General features: G+C 48.5%; 1 protein-coding gene across 1 annotated transcript in view; it reads right to left on the reverse strand.

The window, feature by feature from the left end:
• LOC141974932 (antigen WC1.1-like) overlaps nt 1-17,592 on the reverse strand; it is a 54,620-nt gene that overhangs the window by 4,822 nt on the left and 32,206 nt on the right. The window contains exons 3-12 of the mRNA XM_074934994.1: nt 17,143-17,458; nt 16,601-16,914; nt 10,435-10,752; nt 10,041-10,355; nt 7,156-7,470; nt 6,520-6,582; nt 6,130-6,444; nt 5,159-5,296; nt 2,802-2,897; nt 1,240-1,323 (exon numbers count right to left, since the gene is read on the reverse strand). Coding sequence (XP_074791095.1) covers nt 1,240-1,323; nt 2,802-2,897; nt 5,159-5,296; nt 6,130-6,444; nt 6,520-6,582; nt 7,156-7,470; nt 10,041-10,355; nt 10,435-10,752; nt 16,601-16,914; nt 17,143-17,458 — 2,274 coding nt within the window. The remainder of the gene's footprint in view (nt 1-1,239; nt 1,324-2,801; nt 2,898-5,158; nt 5,297-6,129; nt 6,445-6,519; nt 6,583-7,155; nt 7,471-10,040; nt 10,356-10,434; nt 10,753-16,600; nt 16,915-17,142; nt 17,459-17,592) is intronic.

Here is a 17,592-nt window from a genome sequence, read left to right on the forward strand (position 1 = left end):
ATGGTGTGGATTGCACCCTCAGCAAGTTTGCAAATGACACTAAACTGGAAGGAGAGGTAGATATGCTGGAGGGTAGGGATTGGATACAGAGGGCCCTAGACAAATTAGAGGATTGGGCCAAAAGAAATCTGATGAGGTTCAACAAGGAGAAGTGCAGAGTCCTGCACTTAGGACGGAAGAATCCCATTCACCGCTACAGACTAGGGACCGAATGGCTCAGCAGCAGTTCTGCAGAAAAGGACCTAGGGGGTTACAGTGGACGAGAAGCTGGATATGGGTCAACAGTGTGCCCTTGTTGCCAAGAAGGCCAATGGCATTTTGGGATGTATACGTAGGGGCATTGCCAGCAGATCAAGAGACGTGATCGTTCCCCTCTATTCGACATTGGTGAGGCCTCATCTGGAGTACTGTGTCCAATTTTGGGCACCACACTACAAGAAGGATGTGGAAAAATTGGAAAGAGTCCAGAGGAGGGCAACAAAAATGATTAGGGGACTGGAACACATGACTTATGAGGAGAGGCTGAGGGAACTGGGCTTGTTTAGTGTGCGGAAGAGAAGAATGAGGGGGGATTTGAAAGCTGCTTTCAACTACCTGAAAGGGGGTTCCAAAGAGGATGGATCTAGACTGTTCTCAGTGGTAGCTGATGACACAACAAGGAGTAATGGTCTCAAGTTGCAGTGGGGGAGGTTTAGGTTGGATATTAGGAAAAACTTTTTCACTAGGAGGGTGGTGAAACACTGGAATGCGTTACCTAGGGAGGTGGTGGAATCTCCTTCCTTCGAAGTTTTTAAGGTCAGGCTTGACAAAGCCCTGGCTGGGATGATTTAGTGGAGGATTGGTCCTACTTTGAGCAGGAGGTTGGACTAGATGACCTCCTGAGGTCCCTTCCAACCCTGATATTCTATGATTCTATGATTCTATGATTGATTCCTCTCTCTCTTGGGGACAAGAGACTAGCCCTGCTGGGCACTGACGCCTCCACCCAAAGAGACTGACCCGTCTCCTCCAGCTCCTCACCTGGGGAGGTCACTGGGAGCCACTCAGTGTGCTCAGGAGATGGTCACATGTTCCCATCCTGAGATTCTGACAGAAATCCTGTTCAATGGGATGAGACCCAACTGTGTAAAATGGGAACCGTGTGAGGGGAAATGGCTGCGATTGCAGAAAGTGTGATAGAAATTCATTTCTCTGCCCAGATTTGGGTCTCTTGGCCTGAGTCTGCCCCTCCCCCATTACCTTGTTCTGATCCAGGATCATTTTCCCCCTCGCTGTCCCCGGTGTAATACTGCAGCTTCGTCACTGAATCATCTGAATAGGAGACTGGAGAGACGAGAACCAGAAATTCATCACAGTGAGAACAGCAGAACTGTGGGACTGGGAACACATCCGGGGCCTGGAGCAGGATTTCCATTCTCAGTCTATACCTTCCTCTATGGGACATGGTGACTCACAGCAACTCCGAGCAGTGAGAGTCTGACACAGACTCCCCAAGAGAAATCTCCATGTTATCGTGGTAAATGTGACTGAGGGGATGATACAATCTGACCTGAAGGATGCTGTGGTGAGTGAAAGGCCCGTCTCTGGCTGCTGGTCCAGGGAAGTTCCACAACTGTCCTGGCCTCCTCAGCCACAGAGGGGACTCCTCCTTCTTAAGGGTAAATACCCACCTCCCCCATGAATCAGTCGATCAGCTCTCCATGGTGTTTCCAGATTAAACCAAGAAAGGCCCAGAGCAGAGTCTGTGATTCATAAATTTGTTAGTCTCTTCGGTGCCACAAGTACCCCTTTTCTTTTTGTGATTCACTGTAACCATCTTGGCAGTGATGCTGGGAGATGCCTTGAGCATGTTCTCAGAGCTCCACCACAGCAGAGCCCTTGGGCAGGATGTTCCCATCAGACATTGAGACAAAATGGCACAAAGGATAAAAGGGCCGGGACTCAAAGTCATGAGGCTCTCCTGGGCTGATCTCTCTGCTCCAGGGGCAGGAGGGAGCTGACACAGCAGACCAGTGGCTGCGGTGGGAGGGGGGCAAAGAACATCCCCTGCTCCAGTGCTCCAAAGAAGTTTTCAAATGATAGTTTAGCCTGCCCCAGACAGTCGCTTTCCTGGCCACTCACTGGTTACATGCCAAGGCTGCAGGACGGGCAGATGGGAAATTAATTGTCCCTAGAATTGGGACACTCAGTGTACGGTGGGAAGGAAATCCATCTCTCTCAGTCTACATGAGTAACTGCTGGTCTCACCACAGACCCAGCTCCCACAGCTAGAGCTTGGTAAAAAAAAAAAAAAACAGGTGGTTTGGTTTTCTGACCATTGGGGGAAAAAAGCAAAACATAAGATTGTTTTGAGTTGAGCCAAAAATGACTTTTTTTGTCAATTTTTGGGAAATGCAAAAGTAAAAAAAAAGTTTAATGTTGAATGAAACCATTTGGTGTTCTTTTGGACATTTGTTAATTTTTGTTTATTTGTTTTCTTTCCGATAATATTAAAGGAAATTTCTAATGGAAAAGTAATATCCAATTGAAAAAAACAAAATGTTTTCTTTAGAAAGTGTTGAAATGAAATGAATCATTCTGTGTGTATTTGGAACAATTGGGTGAAATTGACAGGAATTTGTGAAATGTTTCGGTGTCTCTGAATCTGCATTTTTCACCAAAACATTTCATAACGGAGACTTGTGCCCAGCTCCAGTGACAAGCTCACAGGGCTGAAGCTGCAGTGATTTAACTCTGGGTCAGGGCCTCCGATGGACAGGGCATTAGATAGCTTCTCCCTGTTAAGAGTCAGACCCACAGACCTGAGCGACTGAACATCTCCTGCTTTTTTCTCATCAGGTTATAATCAATCTCCTCGTACACAGCCTCAGAGAAGGGATCCAAGGGTCTTCTGGAGCCTGAAAACAAAGGGCAGGGTTTGCACAGGGTCATTGAAACCAGAGATGGGAAATACTATGGGATCACCCAGCCCCTCCTCGTGGGCCCAGTGCAAGCCTGAACCCTACCGCACATTCCCAGTGCTGGAATTTAAATGAGCCAGGTGACAGGGTTTCTTTCCACCACAGCCCTTTGATGATGGTTCCCAGGGCTAATTCGCTGTCAAGAAGCTTCCTCACATTCATCTTAAATGTTTTTTAATCTCATCTCATTATTTCTGGCTATTCCCCTTTGGAGCAGCTTAAATAATTCTTCCCCCACACAGGTGTTTATCTGCAAAATGGTGAGAACCTCTTTTTTTTCATCGAGTTTAAGGCCAGACGGGACCATTAGAACATCTAGTCTGACCTCCTGTATAATACAGGCCACTGCATTTCACCCAGATACCCCTAGGTTTGAGCCCAAAGATGCACGTAGAGTAAAGCATTTCAGTCCTCAGGAGAATAAACTCTTGTGTGCCACAGGCAGAAAGCAGGACCGAGTAAGGTGCCACCAATGCCCAAGGGCCCCGCAGTGGCAGGGAACTGATTACTTGAGAGATGCCTTGATAATCCTGGCAGGTGATCCACGCTCCATGCTTCAGAGGAAGAGGAAAATCCCACAAGGTCCCTTTTTGCCAATCTGATCTGGGGGGAAATTTCTTCCTGACCCCTAAATCTGACAATTGGTTTGACCCTGAACATGTGGAAAAGACACACCACCCACCTATCTTCGAAAGAGGTTTCTCTGTATCACCTCAGAGGACTGGTCCAGCCCATCCAGTGACACATATCCCTCTGTAGCTGATGCCTGATGCTTCAGAGGAGGGCAAGAAACAAAACGAAGCAAAACAAAACACAAAGATGGGGGCTCCCCAGAATTCCTTCCTGACCCCTGCAGGAGACTGGCTGAAGCCCTGAAGCATGAGATCTGATTATAGTCATTGTCTTACTGCAAAGTTGTGACTGTTACATGTATGTTGATGGCAGTCCCGTCCTCTGTCTTCTTGCCAAGGAGCTGGTAGCTAATGTTTGTATAAAGTGTGTTATAGATGTAAAATCCCCTACAAGTGTCAGCTTTGAATACAAGGCAGTAAAATGCTCCTTTCCCACACTTGTCCTTCCTAAGATTGTCTTTTCTACTGGATCACTCTCTTCACAACTATTTACCACAGCTCTATTTTTAGACACCTTTTTTCCTTGACAATATTTCCAATTTCTCTAGGTCCCTTTTGCATGATGTCTCTCCTCATGATATTCAGATCCCCTCCCTGTGGCAGATACTGCGGCTCCAGGCAGTATCTTTGGGAATCACTGTATTAAAGCTATAAATGGTTTATGTTCTACTGCATGTGGGAGGGTTACCCCAGCTCCTCCAGGGAGAAAAAACACTGAGTGTGTCGGGGGGGCGGGGTGGTGATTGTAAACAACTCCAGAAAGGTAACAACCTTCAGGGTGGTTTATACAGACTGGTTCAAACTGGGTTACCAGAGACCAAGAGACAAAGGAGGACTTCTGATATGAAAGCCTGAGTTTAAAAAGACTCAGGGCCTTCATTTTGATTCAGCAAATGGGCAGGACCTTCTGTCCATGGGGATCCCAACCCTGAATCGTTGGAGGGATGTTGGTCTACCAGGCTGCCCATGAGGAAGATGGGTGAATTCTGGTATGTTCAGCAAGTGTGGAGGAATTTGTATTGTTTTTAATGTTTTCTCTGTCACACTTTTATCCTAGGAATAAGGTGTAATCTGCTGAGAGAGAGCTGGGCGCTAACTTGTAACTGCTGGCAATGCCCTGCTCATAGCCCTTGGGGAGAAAGCACAGCATGGGGGCTGCCCTGTAGGCAGACTGGTTTGCTGGTGGTATCACAGTGGAAGGCAGGGGGCTGTGCAGTCTTAAAAACCCCTGGCCACAAGGAGATGGGACAGGGGGTTCCCACCCAGAGACAGGTGACGGCAGGAGGCCTGAGTAGGCACTCCTGGAGTGGATCACCGGAGGGTGGGGGCGGGTGGGGATACAGATGCCGTTTCTCTGAAACTGTAAAGGTCCCTAGCCAGTATCATCTCCAGATTTCATGGCTGGGCTGTTCCACTGCCAGACAGTTAATGAAATATTCAATGAGAGAGGAGTTAACAGGCACCCTTGGCCACCCCACCCAGCCTGGTATCATCCCTCACCCTGACACCCTGCAGCCCCCTGCTATTGCAGAAGCATTTCACACAGTGACACCAATCAGGACCCACCTCTGCGCTGTGCCCTGGCACTTCGCACCTGCGCCCCCAGGATGATTAAGACCAGGCAGAGCAGGGCCCCCAGGATAATGCAGATGACCACGGACACCGTGACTCTCCCACTGTCGGTTGGAGGGCGGCGCGGGGGAGCTGGATGGAAATGAACATGCGACAGGGAGAGATTAGCCTGTGAGAGTCGTGGGAGCCCAGGGAGCTCCCCAGTCACTCATTGCAGGGCCCAGGACAGCAGGGTAATGGGCTGGGACACAGTGTGTGCACCATGGGGGCAGCTCACAGGATGCTGTTTAAATCATGGGCCCTGCCCGGTCAGCTGGAGCCAGCAGACAGGAATCCTCTGGCTCAGCAGGGCCTGCAGCTCCCACCCCGCTGTCATTCGCCCTCTGATTTCACAAGCCATGGAAAGGAGCTCCTTCCCTCAGGCTGCAGCTTGCAGCTCCTCTGCTGTGACCCAGCACCAGGGAAATTTAACCCTTGATGGGAGGAGGGGGATGCTTTAACTGGGGTATTTGGAAAATCTGTCCTCTCTGTCAGACCTGCAAAATTAAAGGGAGGAAACTTGGAACCTGTAGTAAGGGGGAGGTGACATGTTTGTTCCTGGGGCGGGGGGGGATTCTCACCTCTGAGAGTCCCTGGTTGTCTCCAGCTGTCACCTCCACAAACTCCCTCACAGCAGCACTGGGCCTGTTTGTTAGTGATTTAGGGCCCAAGTCCCTTGTGCTCTGTGCAGCAATGAGGACTCTCATAACAAACCAGCACAGTGGGGCCTGTAATGGATGCAGGGGCTATGTGGGCTGATGCCTGAGCCAGTCTGACCCCACAAAGGTTCCACCCCTCAACATCCAGGATGCTCCGGCACACAGGAGATGGGAGGGCCTAGTCTGGGACCAAAGGGGATGGGTGGGCTAAACCATCCTTTTCCCTGAATATTACAGCATGTAGCAGAAACATCTCCTGTCACTCACCTGAGCAATACACGGCAGCATCTTCCTTATGACCACAGTTGCTCTCACCCCAGGGCCTGGCAGGACAGTCCCAGAGAGATGACTCTGTCCCTCTGCAATTCAACGTCTCCACCCAGATGGGACCAGTCCCCTTGCCGAATGCAGCCTCGCCCAGGGCAGATAGAGCAGAGCCACAGCCCAGTTGTTTACACAAAACATTAGCATCCGCCATGTCCCAGAAGTCATCACAAACTGTTCCCCAGAAGCCACGGTACCAAACCTCCACTCTCCCCGAGCATCTGTCCTCTCCTCCCACGACACGTAACTTGTCCTGGTCTAGAAATGCAGAAACCTCACATGTTACTGGGACAACTTAGGGACCAAGAGGGAGACAGTGAGAAGCAGAGATACCTGTGCAGCTTGGAGAGTTCGGGCATTCAGCAAACAGGGTCTGAGTTGGTTTTGGTTTTTTTCCTATGGAGAGAAAAAGCTGAGGTGAATGCACTGGGTTGTGTGTGTGATGTGGGAGTAGAATTTATCTGTATTTTAGCCCCCTAATTTCAGCACTGTCTGAACTGAAATGTGAACTCTGGGTCATTTAATACCTAATTAATTTGATATTCAGCTGTTACTCAGACACACAGGCCGACATGCACCCAGACTTGTGGGGGATTCCAGTTCTGACCCAAACTGCACAGCCTGGGCCCACCTCTGATTGTTCATCCCAAAAGGATTAATAACCACAGAGCTGCCTCATGACGGTCTCTAGGGAGAGGCTTTTCTTGGCTCTCACACTACCTTATTGCAGTGTCCAACACAGGTCTCTTTTAAAATTAATTGATTAACTTCCATGTTTCTTGTTAATCAGGCAAATGCTTGTTCCTATAAAACATCATGAAAATATGTTTGTATCTTGTGTTGAGAATTTAAATCTACCTACACTGAGATGTGAACAACAACAAAAGTTCTATCCTAACCTTTCAATTAATTAAACTCATCGTTTACATGTGGGTTTGCATACGCGCATGCAGGCAGTTTCAGAATTACCAATGCAAGAAATATGGGTCTCTTCTGCTCGGTTATCACATGACTTTGGATCCCAGGGCTCTGACGGGCACTGCCAGAGGGAGCTGTGCTGCTCACTGCATGCAACATGGTCCAGCCACGTGGGACCAGAACCTGCTCCATATTCAAAGTCTCTTGCAATCTGCCCGCCGTCTCCGCAGTTCAGCTGTTTGCAGACAATTGCTGGGGTGACTCCAGACATCGCATTGGAGCAAACGCTGCCCCACGTCCCATTGTAGAAAACCTCCAGCCGCCCTGCACAGTCACTGTTGCTCACCAGCCTCAGATCTGTGAATTCTAGAAGGAAATGCAGAAAAAGGGAATTTAAAATCATTTGATTCTGAAATGAACTGGGGTGTGAATAGTGAAATCCCGGCGATTGCTAATGATCCTGTGCATCATTCTGCAGGAGCAACTGCTAGAGAACCGCTCCAGGAGTAAGAGACTCTTTTCGACACCACAGGCCCCTTCGAAATACAGTGGGCGTCTCTGGAAGGCCACCATTTAGCAGCAGCTACATACAGATTGTAATAGATAAAGGCCGGGAAGGATTGTGACATTGGCAGGCCAGATGCCAGCTCTTGCCCAGGCTGCAGGCCTTGGCTGAAAAGTTACAATCTCGTAGCTGGAGACCAGGCAGGGTCACATGTGTGTTAGTTTTGCTGAAAACAGGTATTAGTCGTGGAAGAATGTATTGAGTGTTTAGACTTTATGAAATGCTGGTTAGCTGCTGCGGGCGTTAATCTCACTGGTAACGTCTGTGGTCCATGCTACAAGAACATATGCAAGTTTTGCTTTATAACTGAAAATGTTTGCTCTGAATTGTGAACTCAGGCACGGGAATGATCCCCGCCGCCCCTCCCCTGCATGTAGTACATGCAGAAGGTCTTATCCCATTGCTTTGGAGGCTGGAAGAGGGAAATAAAAATAATAGATGGGACGATTTTTCATCTTTTTGGCTGTTTGAACTGTGACAGGGCTAAAGAAACCAAACTGAAGCCCGAGACCCCAAGGGGTTACCCCTGGGTCACCGCTGAAGGACATTTGGACTTGACAGATCACTACAACTCTGTCACTCCGAGGATATAAATGGTAACTCATTTGTGTGTAGGTGATTGCTTGCTTTAACCGTGTAAACAACCCTTTTATTTCTTTTTCCTAATGAATAAACCTGTATATACTTTATTACAGGATTGGCCACAGGCATTGTCTTTGGTGTAAGATCCAGGGTACCAAGTGATCTGAGTAAGTGGCTGGTCACTTGGGATTGGAAGAAACCTGAATGTGATGTGATTTTCGGTGTAAGTGACCACTTATCCCTAAGTCCAGTTTGTTTGGGTGACAATAGACTGGAGAGTCTAAGGGGACGGTCTGTGACTCCATGGTAAGGTAGATACAGTGATCCAGGACTAAGTTCCCTCTGAGCTACGTGGCTATATGGACGCACAGAAGGCTATCAAAGGCCGCATAGGCACGCAGCCACAGGGGCCTAGACTGGAGAGGCGACTCTTCCCCAGCCCCAGAGCTGCCACAGTGGGGAGAGGTGCCTCTCCCCTGGCCCCAGGCTGCTGCAGCAAGAGAGGCCTTGGGGGAGTCCTCTCTTCCCACTGCAGCCCCAGGGCAGCCAGAACTACAAACCCCTCATCCCTGGCCCCACCCCAGAGCTTGCACCCCCAGCCAGAGCCCTCACCCTGTGCACAGCCACCCTCTGCCCCAGCCCTGAGCTGCCTCCCACACTCTGAACCCCTCAGCCCCAACCCTACCACACATCACCTCTAGACTGGTGCACAGAACAAAATTCATTCCACACATGGATGTAAAAAGTAGAGGGAACATTGGTCCAGGAGCTCACATCTGTTACTGGCTTGGTGAAATCTACTTACAGAACACACCAGCAGTTTGGGGTATTGCCTTGTTTCTCACCATCTGCCCTGAGGTGGGCACTCAGTGCCGTGAGCCGCTCCAGACAGTGTGACAGGGATCATGAGATCAAATAATTTGACCGTCTGTAAAACAGCTGCATAAAGCCTAATAACTTGAGTTTGAGGTAAGCATAGCTTCCAGAAAGGCATCCAATCTAGACAGGAAGACTTCAAGAGATGCAGAATGCACCATTCCCTGGTAGTTTGTTCCGATGGTTAATCACCCTCCCTGTTAAAAACCTGGGCCTTATTTCTGAGGTGAATTTGTCTGGTTTCAGCTTCCAGCCATCAACTCTTGTTCTGCCTTTCTGCATTAGATTAAAGAGCCCTTTAGTAAGTGGTATGTTCTCCTTGTGAAGGTATTTATGCCCTGCAATCAAGTTACCTCTTGATCGTTTTGATAAGCTAAACAGATTCAGCATCTGAAATCTCTCACCGTAAGGCTTTTATTCATCAGATCACTTTTGTGGCTCTTCTCTGCTCCAATTTTTGTGGACATAAGAACTGGACACAGTATTCCAGTATCTGTCTCACCAGCACCATGTACAACAGTAAAATTTAGTCCCCACTCCTAGTCGCTACTCCCCTGTTTATACATCCAAGGTTCTCATTAGCCCGTTTTGCCACACACGGCACTGGGAGCTCATGTTCAGTTATTTCTCCACTAGGACCCAAAATCCTTTTCAGTCGCTGCTTTCCATGATACAATCTCCCTTAGATACCTGAGATGCAGCCTTCTAACATTAGGGAAATCTTGCAATATCTCCAACACCTCTGGGTGGGAGCTGAGGACTTTCTAATGGTGACCCTGGTAGGTAGTTACACAAGGGAAAGGGAGGCAGAGACAGACAGGGAGAGTATCATTCTCAGCAATCTCCTTAAACATCTGCCCCCTCCATTTAATCCCCTGGTAACCAGGCTCACGTGAGCATTCCCAGAACACACCTGAGCAGAGAACTCCCGCGTCCTCTTTGTGTCTGCAGTTGTGCTGGCCCCAGCCCCTGGAAGGACACGCCCAGAGATTGGATTCGTTCCCAGAGCAGTTCACATCGTCCAGCCAGATCTGCCCAGATCCTTGCCCATAATGAGCAGAGACAGTTGCATTGATGGCATGTCCACATCCCAGTTGTTTGCAAACGACATCGGAGTCTGACAGATCCCAGGAATCATCACAGACTGTCCCCCAGCTGCCATTGTAATAAATCTCCACTCTCCCGGCACAGCGACCTGTCCCATTCACCAGTCTGATCCGCCGGCTCCCTGCAGGGATAGATCCCAGCTGTTAATATGTATTTTCCTACTGAACAGAAAATGTTTGTGAGATTTGGAAATGAATCACCTGAGCAAACGACACCGACGTCCTCAGCAATTCCTGCCTGGGCTGTCTCAGACGTGGAGGTGTCACAGAGAGTCAGACGAGTCTCATTTCCTGCACACTGGACCATTCTCAGCCCCACAGGGCCCATTCCATTCTCAGACTTCGGGGGGTTAAAAGCTTTCTCAGCGACTCCGCACTGGAGCTCCCTGCACACCACGCTGGCATCATTCATGTCCCACTGGTCATCCAGCACTCTGCCCCACGCACCACGGAGGGAAATCTCCACTCTCCCATCGCACCGGCTCTCTCCATTCAGAAGTCTGAGTGATTCAGAGTGACCTGGGCTCAGGAGAGATGGGAAACACACTGAATAACACTCTCTCTTACACACTAGAAATAATGCACATGAAATTGTGGACTATTTCTCAATAAGAAGGTATAAGCCAGTGATCAGAGTGTGTCACAGTGTTAAAGGGAACAACCTCTGTCAGAAGACACTTATTCCTGTGAACCTATAAGTGGAAGGTGCTGTAAGGATTGTAAAACTCTGAGCTTGACACAAGGGCTTGCCAACGGACTCTCTAAATGAGTGAGCGAGGGAATTCCTACCGATTACTGATTGGGAAAATAGTCTCTGTGTGTGGTGGCGGAATGACTGCTGAGGTTTGTAGTCACTTTATCCAGGTTTAAATGCCTGGAAGCCAGTGAACGGTGTCTGCACAAGCACTTAGCAGGTGGGTCGTGAATGATTTAGACAAGTTTGCCTTGAAGGAGTTTGGCCAATGGAAGAGCAGGGTTCATGGTGGTCAGGAACAGGTTATTGTTGGTAAATTCCCTTAGTTCCCTCTGATCTTTACTCACTAGGTGGCAACTTTCTTGGTTCACGTGGATCCAGTGCAGGAGCTCCTAGTGTTAGATAGTTCCTGGCACTGGTGGTTCTGACTGGAGCTGTCCCCTGAAGTGTGGTGTCATCTCTGAGTCCAACGTGAGATTCCAGCTGATCAGTTCACACCACACTAAGTACGTTGTGTGTGGGTCAGAGAAGGAGACATGCTCTCTTGGTGAATATTGTGACTCCCTTGGGATGTGAATCTCGGTATTTGTGTGTGTCCCAGAATCAGAGTATCCTACAGCCAGGTGGTAAGTTAGGAATTACTCCCCGAGTTCAGACCCAGGTGCAGCGAGGAGAGACTGGCAATGTGAAAAGACAACAGCAGAGTCAGGGCAGGGCACACCCACTGGCTGTGTCGGGTACAGTGTGTACTAGTATGGCGACCTGACGGGTGCAGTGTGCGCACACTGGGTCCAAACAGCTCAAGGATCTTGGTCGCCAAATAACATTTCAAGGCAAAGAGTGAAATCCTGGCCCCACTGACGGCAATGGTAAAACCTCCATTGACTTCAACAGAGCCAGGAGTTCGCCCTAAGACTGGACCAGGAGACTGCCTGCATGCAGCTAGTGTAGTGCAGGGATGTAGCCAAGGGTGGGCTGTGGCCCACCCAGTTATCATCCAGGCTCACCCAAATCAGGGCCGGAGCCCCCCGAATTCACAGGCTGGGACTCCCATCCCCAGCTCGGTGTCCGTCAGCCTGGCCGCATCTTTCTCCTGCCGGCGCCGTGCGCTGCTTCCCTGGTCTCTGACCCCAGCACTAGCCCCGCGGGGGGTGTGTCTCGTGAGGGCAGGTCTGTGTGGGGCTAGTGCTGGGGCCAGAGACCGGGGCAGCAGCTCCCGGCACCGGCAGGAAAGGGACGTGGCTGGGCTGATGGACACTGAGCCAGGATCGGGAAGGGTGAGTAGAGCTCGAGCCCTAGTGGGACCCCACTTTGCCCAAAAGGCACGCCTAGGTGACCAGATGTCCTGATTTTATCTGGACAGTCCTGATATTTGGGGCTTTTTCTCATATAGGTGCCTATTACTTCCCACCACCTGTCCAATTTTTCACATTTCCTATCTGGTTTCCCCTAGGCACACCCCGCAGCCTGTGTGCCCCGGGCCGCCTCAGCTTTGGGTGCCTGCTGAGCGGTAAGGGCCTGCTGGAAGGGGTGGAGGGAGGAGAGCCCCCCTCCTTCCTGTCCCCTTCCCAGGGCACCGGATTCCTCCTGCACCCCTCCCTCTGCTCCTCCCGTCACTGCACACCCCCCAAAAGCTGGGGCCCACCCAAGTTTCCTGTCCTAGGTATGCCACTAGTGTAGTGTGAGGGCAGAGAGTAGATCTGGAGCTTTCCGAGGAGGCTCATGGATATAACTGGGTACCACAGCCCCGCAGGAAGGCTGGATGGGATCACGGCAGATGGAGGACTGACCCTGGGCTCTGTGGGGGTCAGTCCTGGAAGCTACGTGTCCATTATTAGGAAGAAGGTTGAAATCCAGGGCTTCTGCAGTAGGTTTCTCTGTAAAGATCCCAGTTCCAGCCAGGCAAGAAACCCTATGGAGACTCTGTACATGGATCTGAAGATGGGACAGAGAGGGGAGCTGAAACTTCATTAAGCAGGAGGGGTCCCTGTGGTGAGGGGAGAAGCAGATGATCACAATGGCCTTTTTGGGTCTTAAAACTCTGTGGATCTATAGACCCATAAGACAGGCTCCATTTAGGCACAAGGGAACCAGATTGGCTGGCCATTAAAATTAATTTTCTAGTGAATTATTTTCCCGCAGGGCCCTGGCCACTTTCAGTGCCCAGGATGGATAAATCGGGGTTGTGCAGCATCAGGCTGTTGCTTGTATGATCCCTGCCTCATTCATTTTAGAAACTGGAAGGCCTGTAGAGAACGAGCAGGGGAGAGCAGGAAGAACTAGGATGCTCTTGTTAAGAGCAGTGACCGTCATTCAGTCGAGCTCAGTTCTGTTCCTGCCTCTGCCGCAGACTTCACAGGTGATGCTGAGCAGGTCTCTGAAGCCAGTTTTTATGGGGTCTGATTTGCAGAAGTACTGAGTATTCACAACTGCTGCTCGGGTCAAGACAAGATGTGGCTGCTCCGCTCTTCTGCAGTCAGGCAGCACGGTTGGGTGGAACGAGCACAGGGCTGCGAGTCAAAACACTGAGTTTTATCCTGTCTCCGCTGCTGACTCACTGGGTGGCCTTGGGCAAGTCACTTTGCTTTTCTCTCTCCATTTCACCGTCTGTAAAATGGAGCTGTGACATTGAACTCTGTAGGATTTTGTGAAAGTATGCTGATGAGTGTGAATATAATGTAACTGAAATATGCTTCATGCAAAAGGTCTTTTGTAAGGTATCATTACAAAGCTTATAATCTACTGAGTGTGGTCATCCTATTTGTATAAATGTATCACTCGTGTCTCTGAAACTAGAAATATGAAATATAACTCTGAGGTCCTATTGCAGTTGTGCACAGTGTGGGCCATTCATGGTGGTTTGGAATCTTAATGGCTCCCATTAACCAGGACAGTCGCCTGTAGATGGCTCTGTTTTACTTCTAAATCTTCCTGTATACTGGCAAGCAGGTAATGAAGTCTTACAGTGACATGTGATCATGTCACCTGAACTGGAATCCATCTTTAACCTGGTGCTTTTCCATTGAAAAGGAGGGGTGGGAACCCAGAGAGGAACAAAGGATTCCCGCCTTATGCAAAAGATATATAAGTGGGTGGAACAGAACAAAGGGGGCAGCCATCATGAGAAATCCCCTCGCTACCACCTGAGCTGGAACAAGGGCTGTACCAGGGAAAGGATTGTGCCCAGACTAGGTAGGCATCCAGTCTGTGAAAGAAACTTATTGAAACATCTCTGAGGGTGAGATTTTATCTGGATTCGGCTTAGATTTGCGTGTTTTATTGTATTTTACTTGGTAATTCACTTTGTTCTGTCTGATACTACTTGGAACCACTTAAATCCTACTTTCTGTATTTGATAAAATCACATTTTATTTATTAATTAACCCAGAGTATGTATTAATACCAGGGGGGGGGTGGTAAACAGCTGTGCATATCTCTCTCCGAGTGTTATAGAGGGCGGACAATTTATGAGCTTACCCTGTATAAACTTTATACAAGGTAAAACAGATTTATTTGGGGTTTGGACCCCATTGGGAGTTGGGCATCTGAGTGTTAAAAACAAGAACACTTCTTAAATTGCTTTCAGTTAAGTCTGCAGCTTTGGGGCACGTGCTTCAGACCCTGGGTCTGTGCTGGAGCAGACTGGCATGTCTGGCTCAGCTAGACAGGGTGCTGGAGTCCTAAGCTGGCAGGGAAAGCAGGGGCAGAAGTAGTCTTGGCACATCAGGTGGCAGCCCCCAAGGGGTTTCTGTGATCCAGCCTGTCACAGGAGCTAATAATAATACTTCCCCACCTACTTCCCTGGAGTTTGGTGAGGGTTTATTAATGTCGGGAGAGTACTCTGAACACATAAAGCGCTGCAGAAATGGTGAGTACTCTGGAGAATCAGGCCCTGAGGGTCTCAGGTTGCTGCCCAATCACCCCAAATAAGTAGCAGGTTGGGAATTTTGGCTTTAATCTTTGTAAGTACAATTTTCAAAGGCAGCTAAATGATGTAGGAGCCTAAGTGCCATTTTCTGAAGTGACTTAGTCAGCAAGAGGAGAAGTCTGTATGGTTCTTGGGCTCCTACGTTACTAGAGAAAATAGGATTTAAGTCTCTAAGTCACTTTGGCCTTTTGAAAATGTTATTCTTGGGCTTCTAAGTGCCTAAGTCACTTTTGAAATGGACCTCATAAGAGTCTGCTCTCTCCTGGGGTGTTATGAAGACAAATTCATTAATGTTTGTGGTGCATTCTCACACTACTGTAACGAGCACAATAGAAAAGCCAATGAAGAAATGAATAATTCTGTATTCAGTGCAGTGTTTGTACGGTCTGTGGAGTGAATAAGGCCCTGGGTCACAGGTTGAATGATGAGGATAAAAAGAAATATTCTACAGCTCCTCCATCCCCTGAGCACCATCCTCCCTGTGCACTGAAGGAGGCAGGAGCTGGGAGTAGGTGAGAATAATAGGATATGTTCATGCAATTAGACTGTATCATAATGTATATGCAGAAGGGACGGTGGGGGACTGAATTAACATGATATAGATAACCTTAATTCTGGTATTTTCTAATTCTTGTGCCTTCGGCTTTGACTAAATCAACTAAATAATGCTGTTTATTTATTTATTTATTTTTATAAAAGCTAAATATTAGAGAGGGTAAACAACCGAACATTTTTCCTGTGAAGTATTTTGAGTGCAGTATTTCAATTTTTAAACAGATCTGAGATACGGGGATGTGGAAATGGAATGAAAATTTTTGTTTGGACTCTAACTAAAATATTGATTCATTTCAATTTTTGGTAAATGAAACATTCAATTTTCCATTCCAGGTTTTGGATGTACAGGTTTGCCACTTCCACCCCCTTTCTATTTTTTCACACAATCAGACTATTACGATTAGAAGAGACCTGAGGAGGTCATCTAGTCCAATCCCCTGCTCATCTTTTCTTCCACTGTAAAAAGTTAGAAAAAGGTAAAAATGTGTAAGAAAGTAAGAAAGCAGGGGAAAAAAGTCTTTGGAGTTTTTTCAATTGGAAAGGTGTGAAAAAAGTAAAAAAAAACCTAAGTGAGTGAAAGCACTACTTTCTCTGTGGTGGGCTACCAAAAATGGCCCCAGGAACTCACGTGAAAGAAGGGAAATGCTGATTTTCAGCAGTTTATAATTCAGCCAAACCTGGAGGGAATCTGACTGCACGAGGAGAAGGCACCTCCCTGGCCCAAGCACTGACCCCTTCCCAAACTGCAAAGGCTCAAGCCATCAAGGAAGGTGCGAGAGCTTCTCAAGAAGGTGCCGAGAATATTTTATCATAGAAAGTGTGAAGCAAGCTCCATATTGGGAGCCACTACCAGCTCCCCCTCTAATTACTATTGGAGAAGGCTGGGGACAATGAATCGGTGACATTGATGTAACCCGAAGGACAAAGTGCTGCCCCTGCTCCGCTGCCCGGCGTCAGGACAGAGTTGCTGATGTTTTTACTGGAGAATCCAGGGCTTTCCCCAGTCACAACTGTTCTTTTGTGATGATATTATTGACTTATATTTTATCTTTAATACATTTACTGTTATTTTCTGTGCTTTAGGATCTAGCTCCCCCTCCCCTTGCTGTGTCCTGAGGTTCCCCTACTCTGGGGCAGCATCACACGCCGAGGGGCAGCTGTCCTTAATCCAGCACCTCTCTTGTACTTACCTGAGCAAATCACACTGGCATCATTGTCGTGTGAGCACTGAGAGGCCCCCAGGGCAGTAACAGAGCAATGGCCCAAATGGGTTTCAGTCCCTTTGCAGTGAAATGTGTCTGTCCAGACAGAGCCAGTTCCCTTCCCAAAATACCCTCCTCCTGGGGCTGATACAGCGAATCCACAGTCGAGCTGACGACAGAGAACGTTGGCGTCTGGTAAATCCCAGCGTGAGTCACAGAGGGTTCCCCAGGCACCAAGAACCTGGATCTCCACCCTCCCTGAGCACGCTGTGCTGCCGTTCACCAGCCGGAACCCTGTGTGCGCAGGAGAGAAGGGGTTTAGAGAGGGAGCATTTAAGTTATTTTATAGCAAATAGTAAAAGAAAGGAAAGTCAGGGGCACTTGATCCCTTTCTCATTATCTTGGCTTGTTTGGGGTTTTGATCCGACCCTATCAAACCCAGATCCCTACACAGTTAGATCAGTACATTGCTTCACTATAATCTAGAATACACAGAATTGGGATTTTAAAGACATTGTGCCGAATTCTTACGTGAGCATATGACACCAGCATCATTTGTGTGTGAGCATGTCTGATTCACTTGTGATATCCTGGGACAGGAGAACAGGACAGACTCATTCCCCACACACCGGAATTCTTCAGTTAAGATCAACCCTTGTCCTTCTCCAAAGTGACCTCTTCCTGGGGTAGATACAGCTATTCCACACTGTAGTTCATTACAGATAACGTTGGCAACTTGGAGATCAAAGTGTGCATCACAGACTGTGGTCCATGTGTTTCCATGTTTTATCTCCACACGTCCTGAGCAGGCACCGTCTCCTCCAACCAGCTGGGGCTTAATGTGTCCTAGAAAGTCAATGAAGGCTGAAAATTATAAAGGGGGCTTTGGGAGTTGGAGTGCTCCACTGGTATAAAACATTACCTAAAAGGTCCTTCTGGGTCAGTGGCAAAGTGAAGGCAGCAATACAAATAAAAAGGCA

The sequence above is a fragment of the Natator depressus genome, chromosome 1, assembly GCF_965152275.1.
Source record: "Natator depressus isolate rNatDep1 chromosome 1, rNatDep2.hap1, whole genome shotgun sequence".
Lineage (NCBI taxonomy): Eukaryota > Metazoa > Chordata > Testudines > Cheloniidae > Natator > Natator depressus.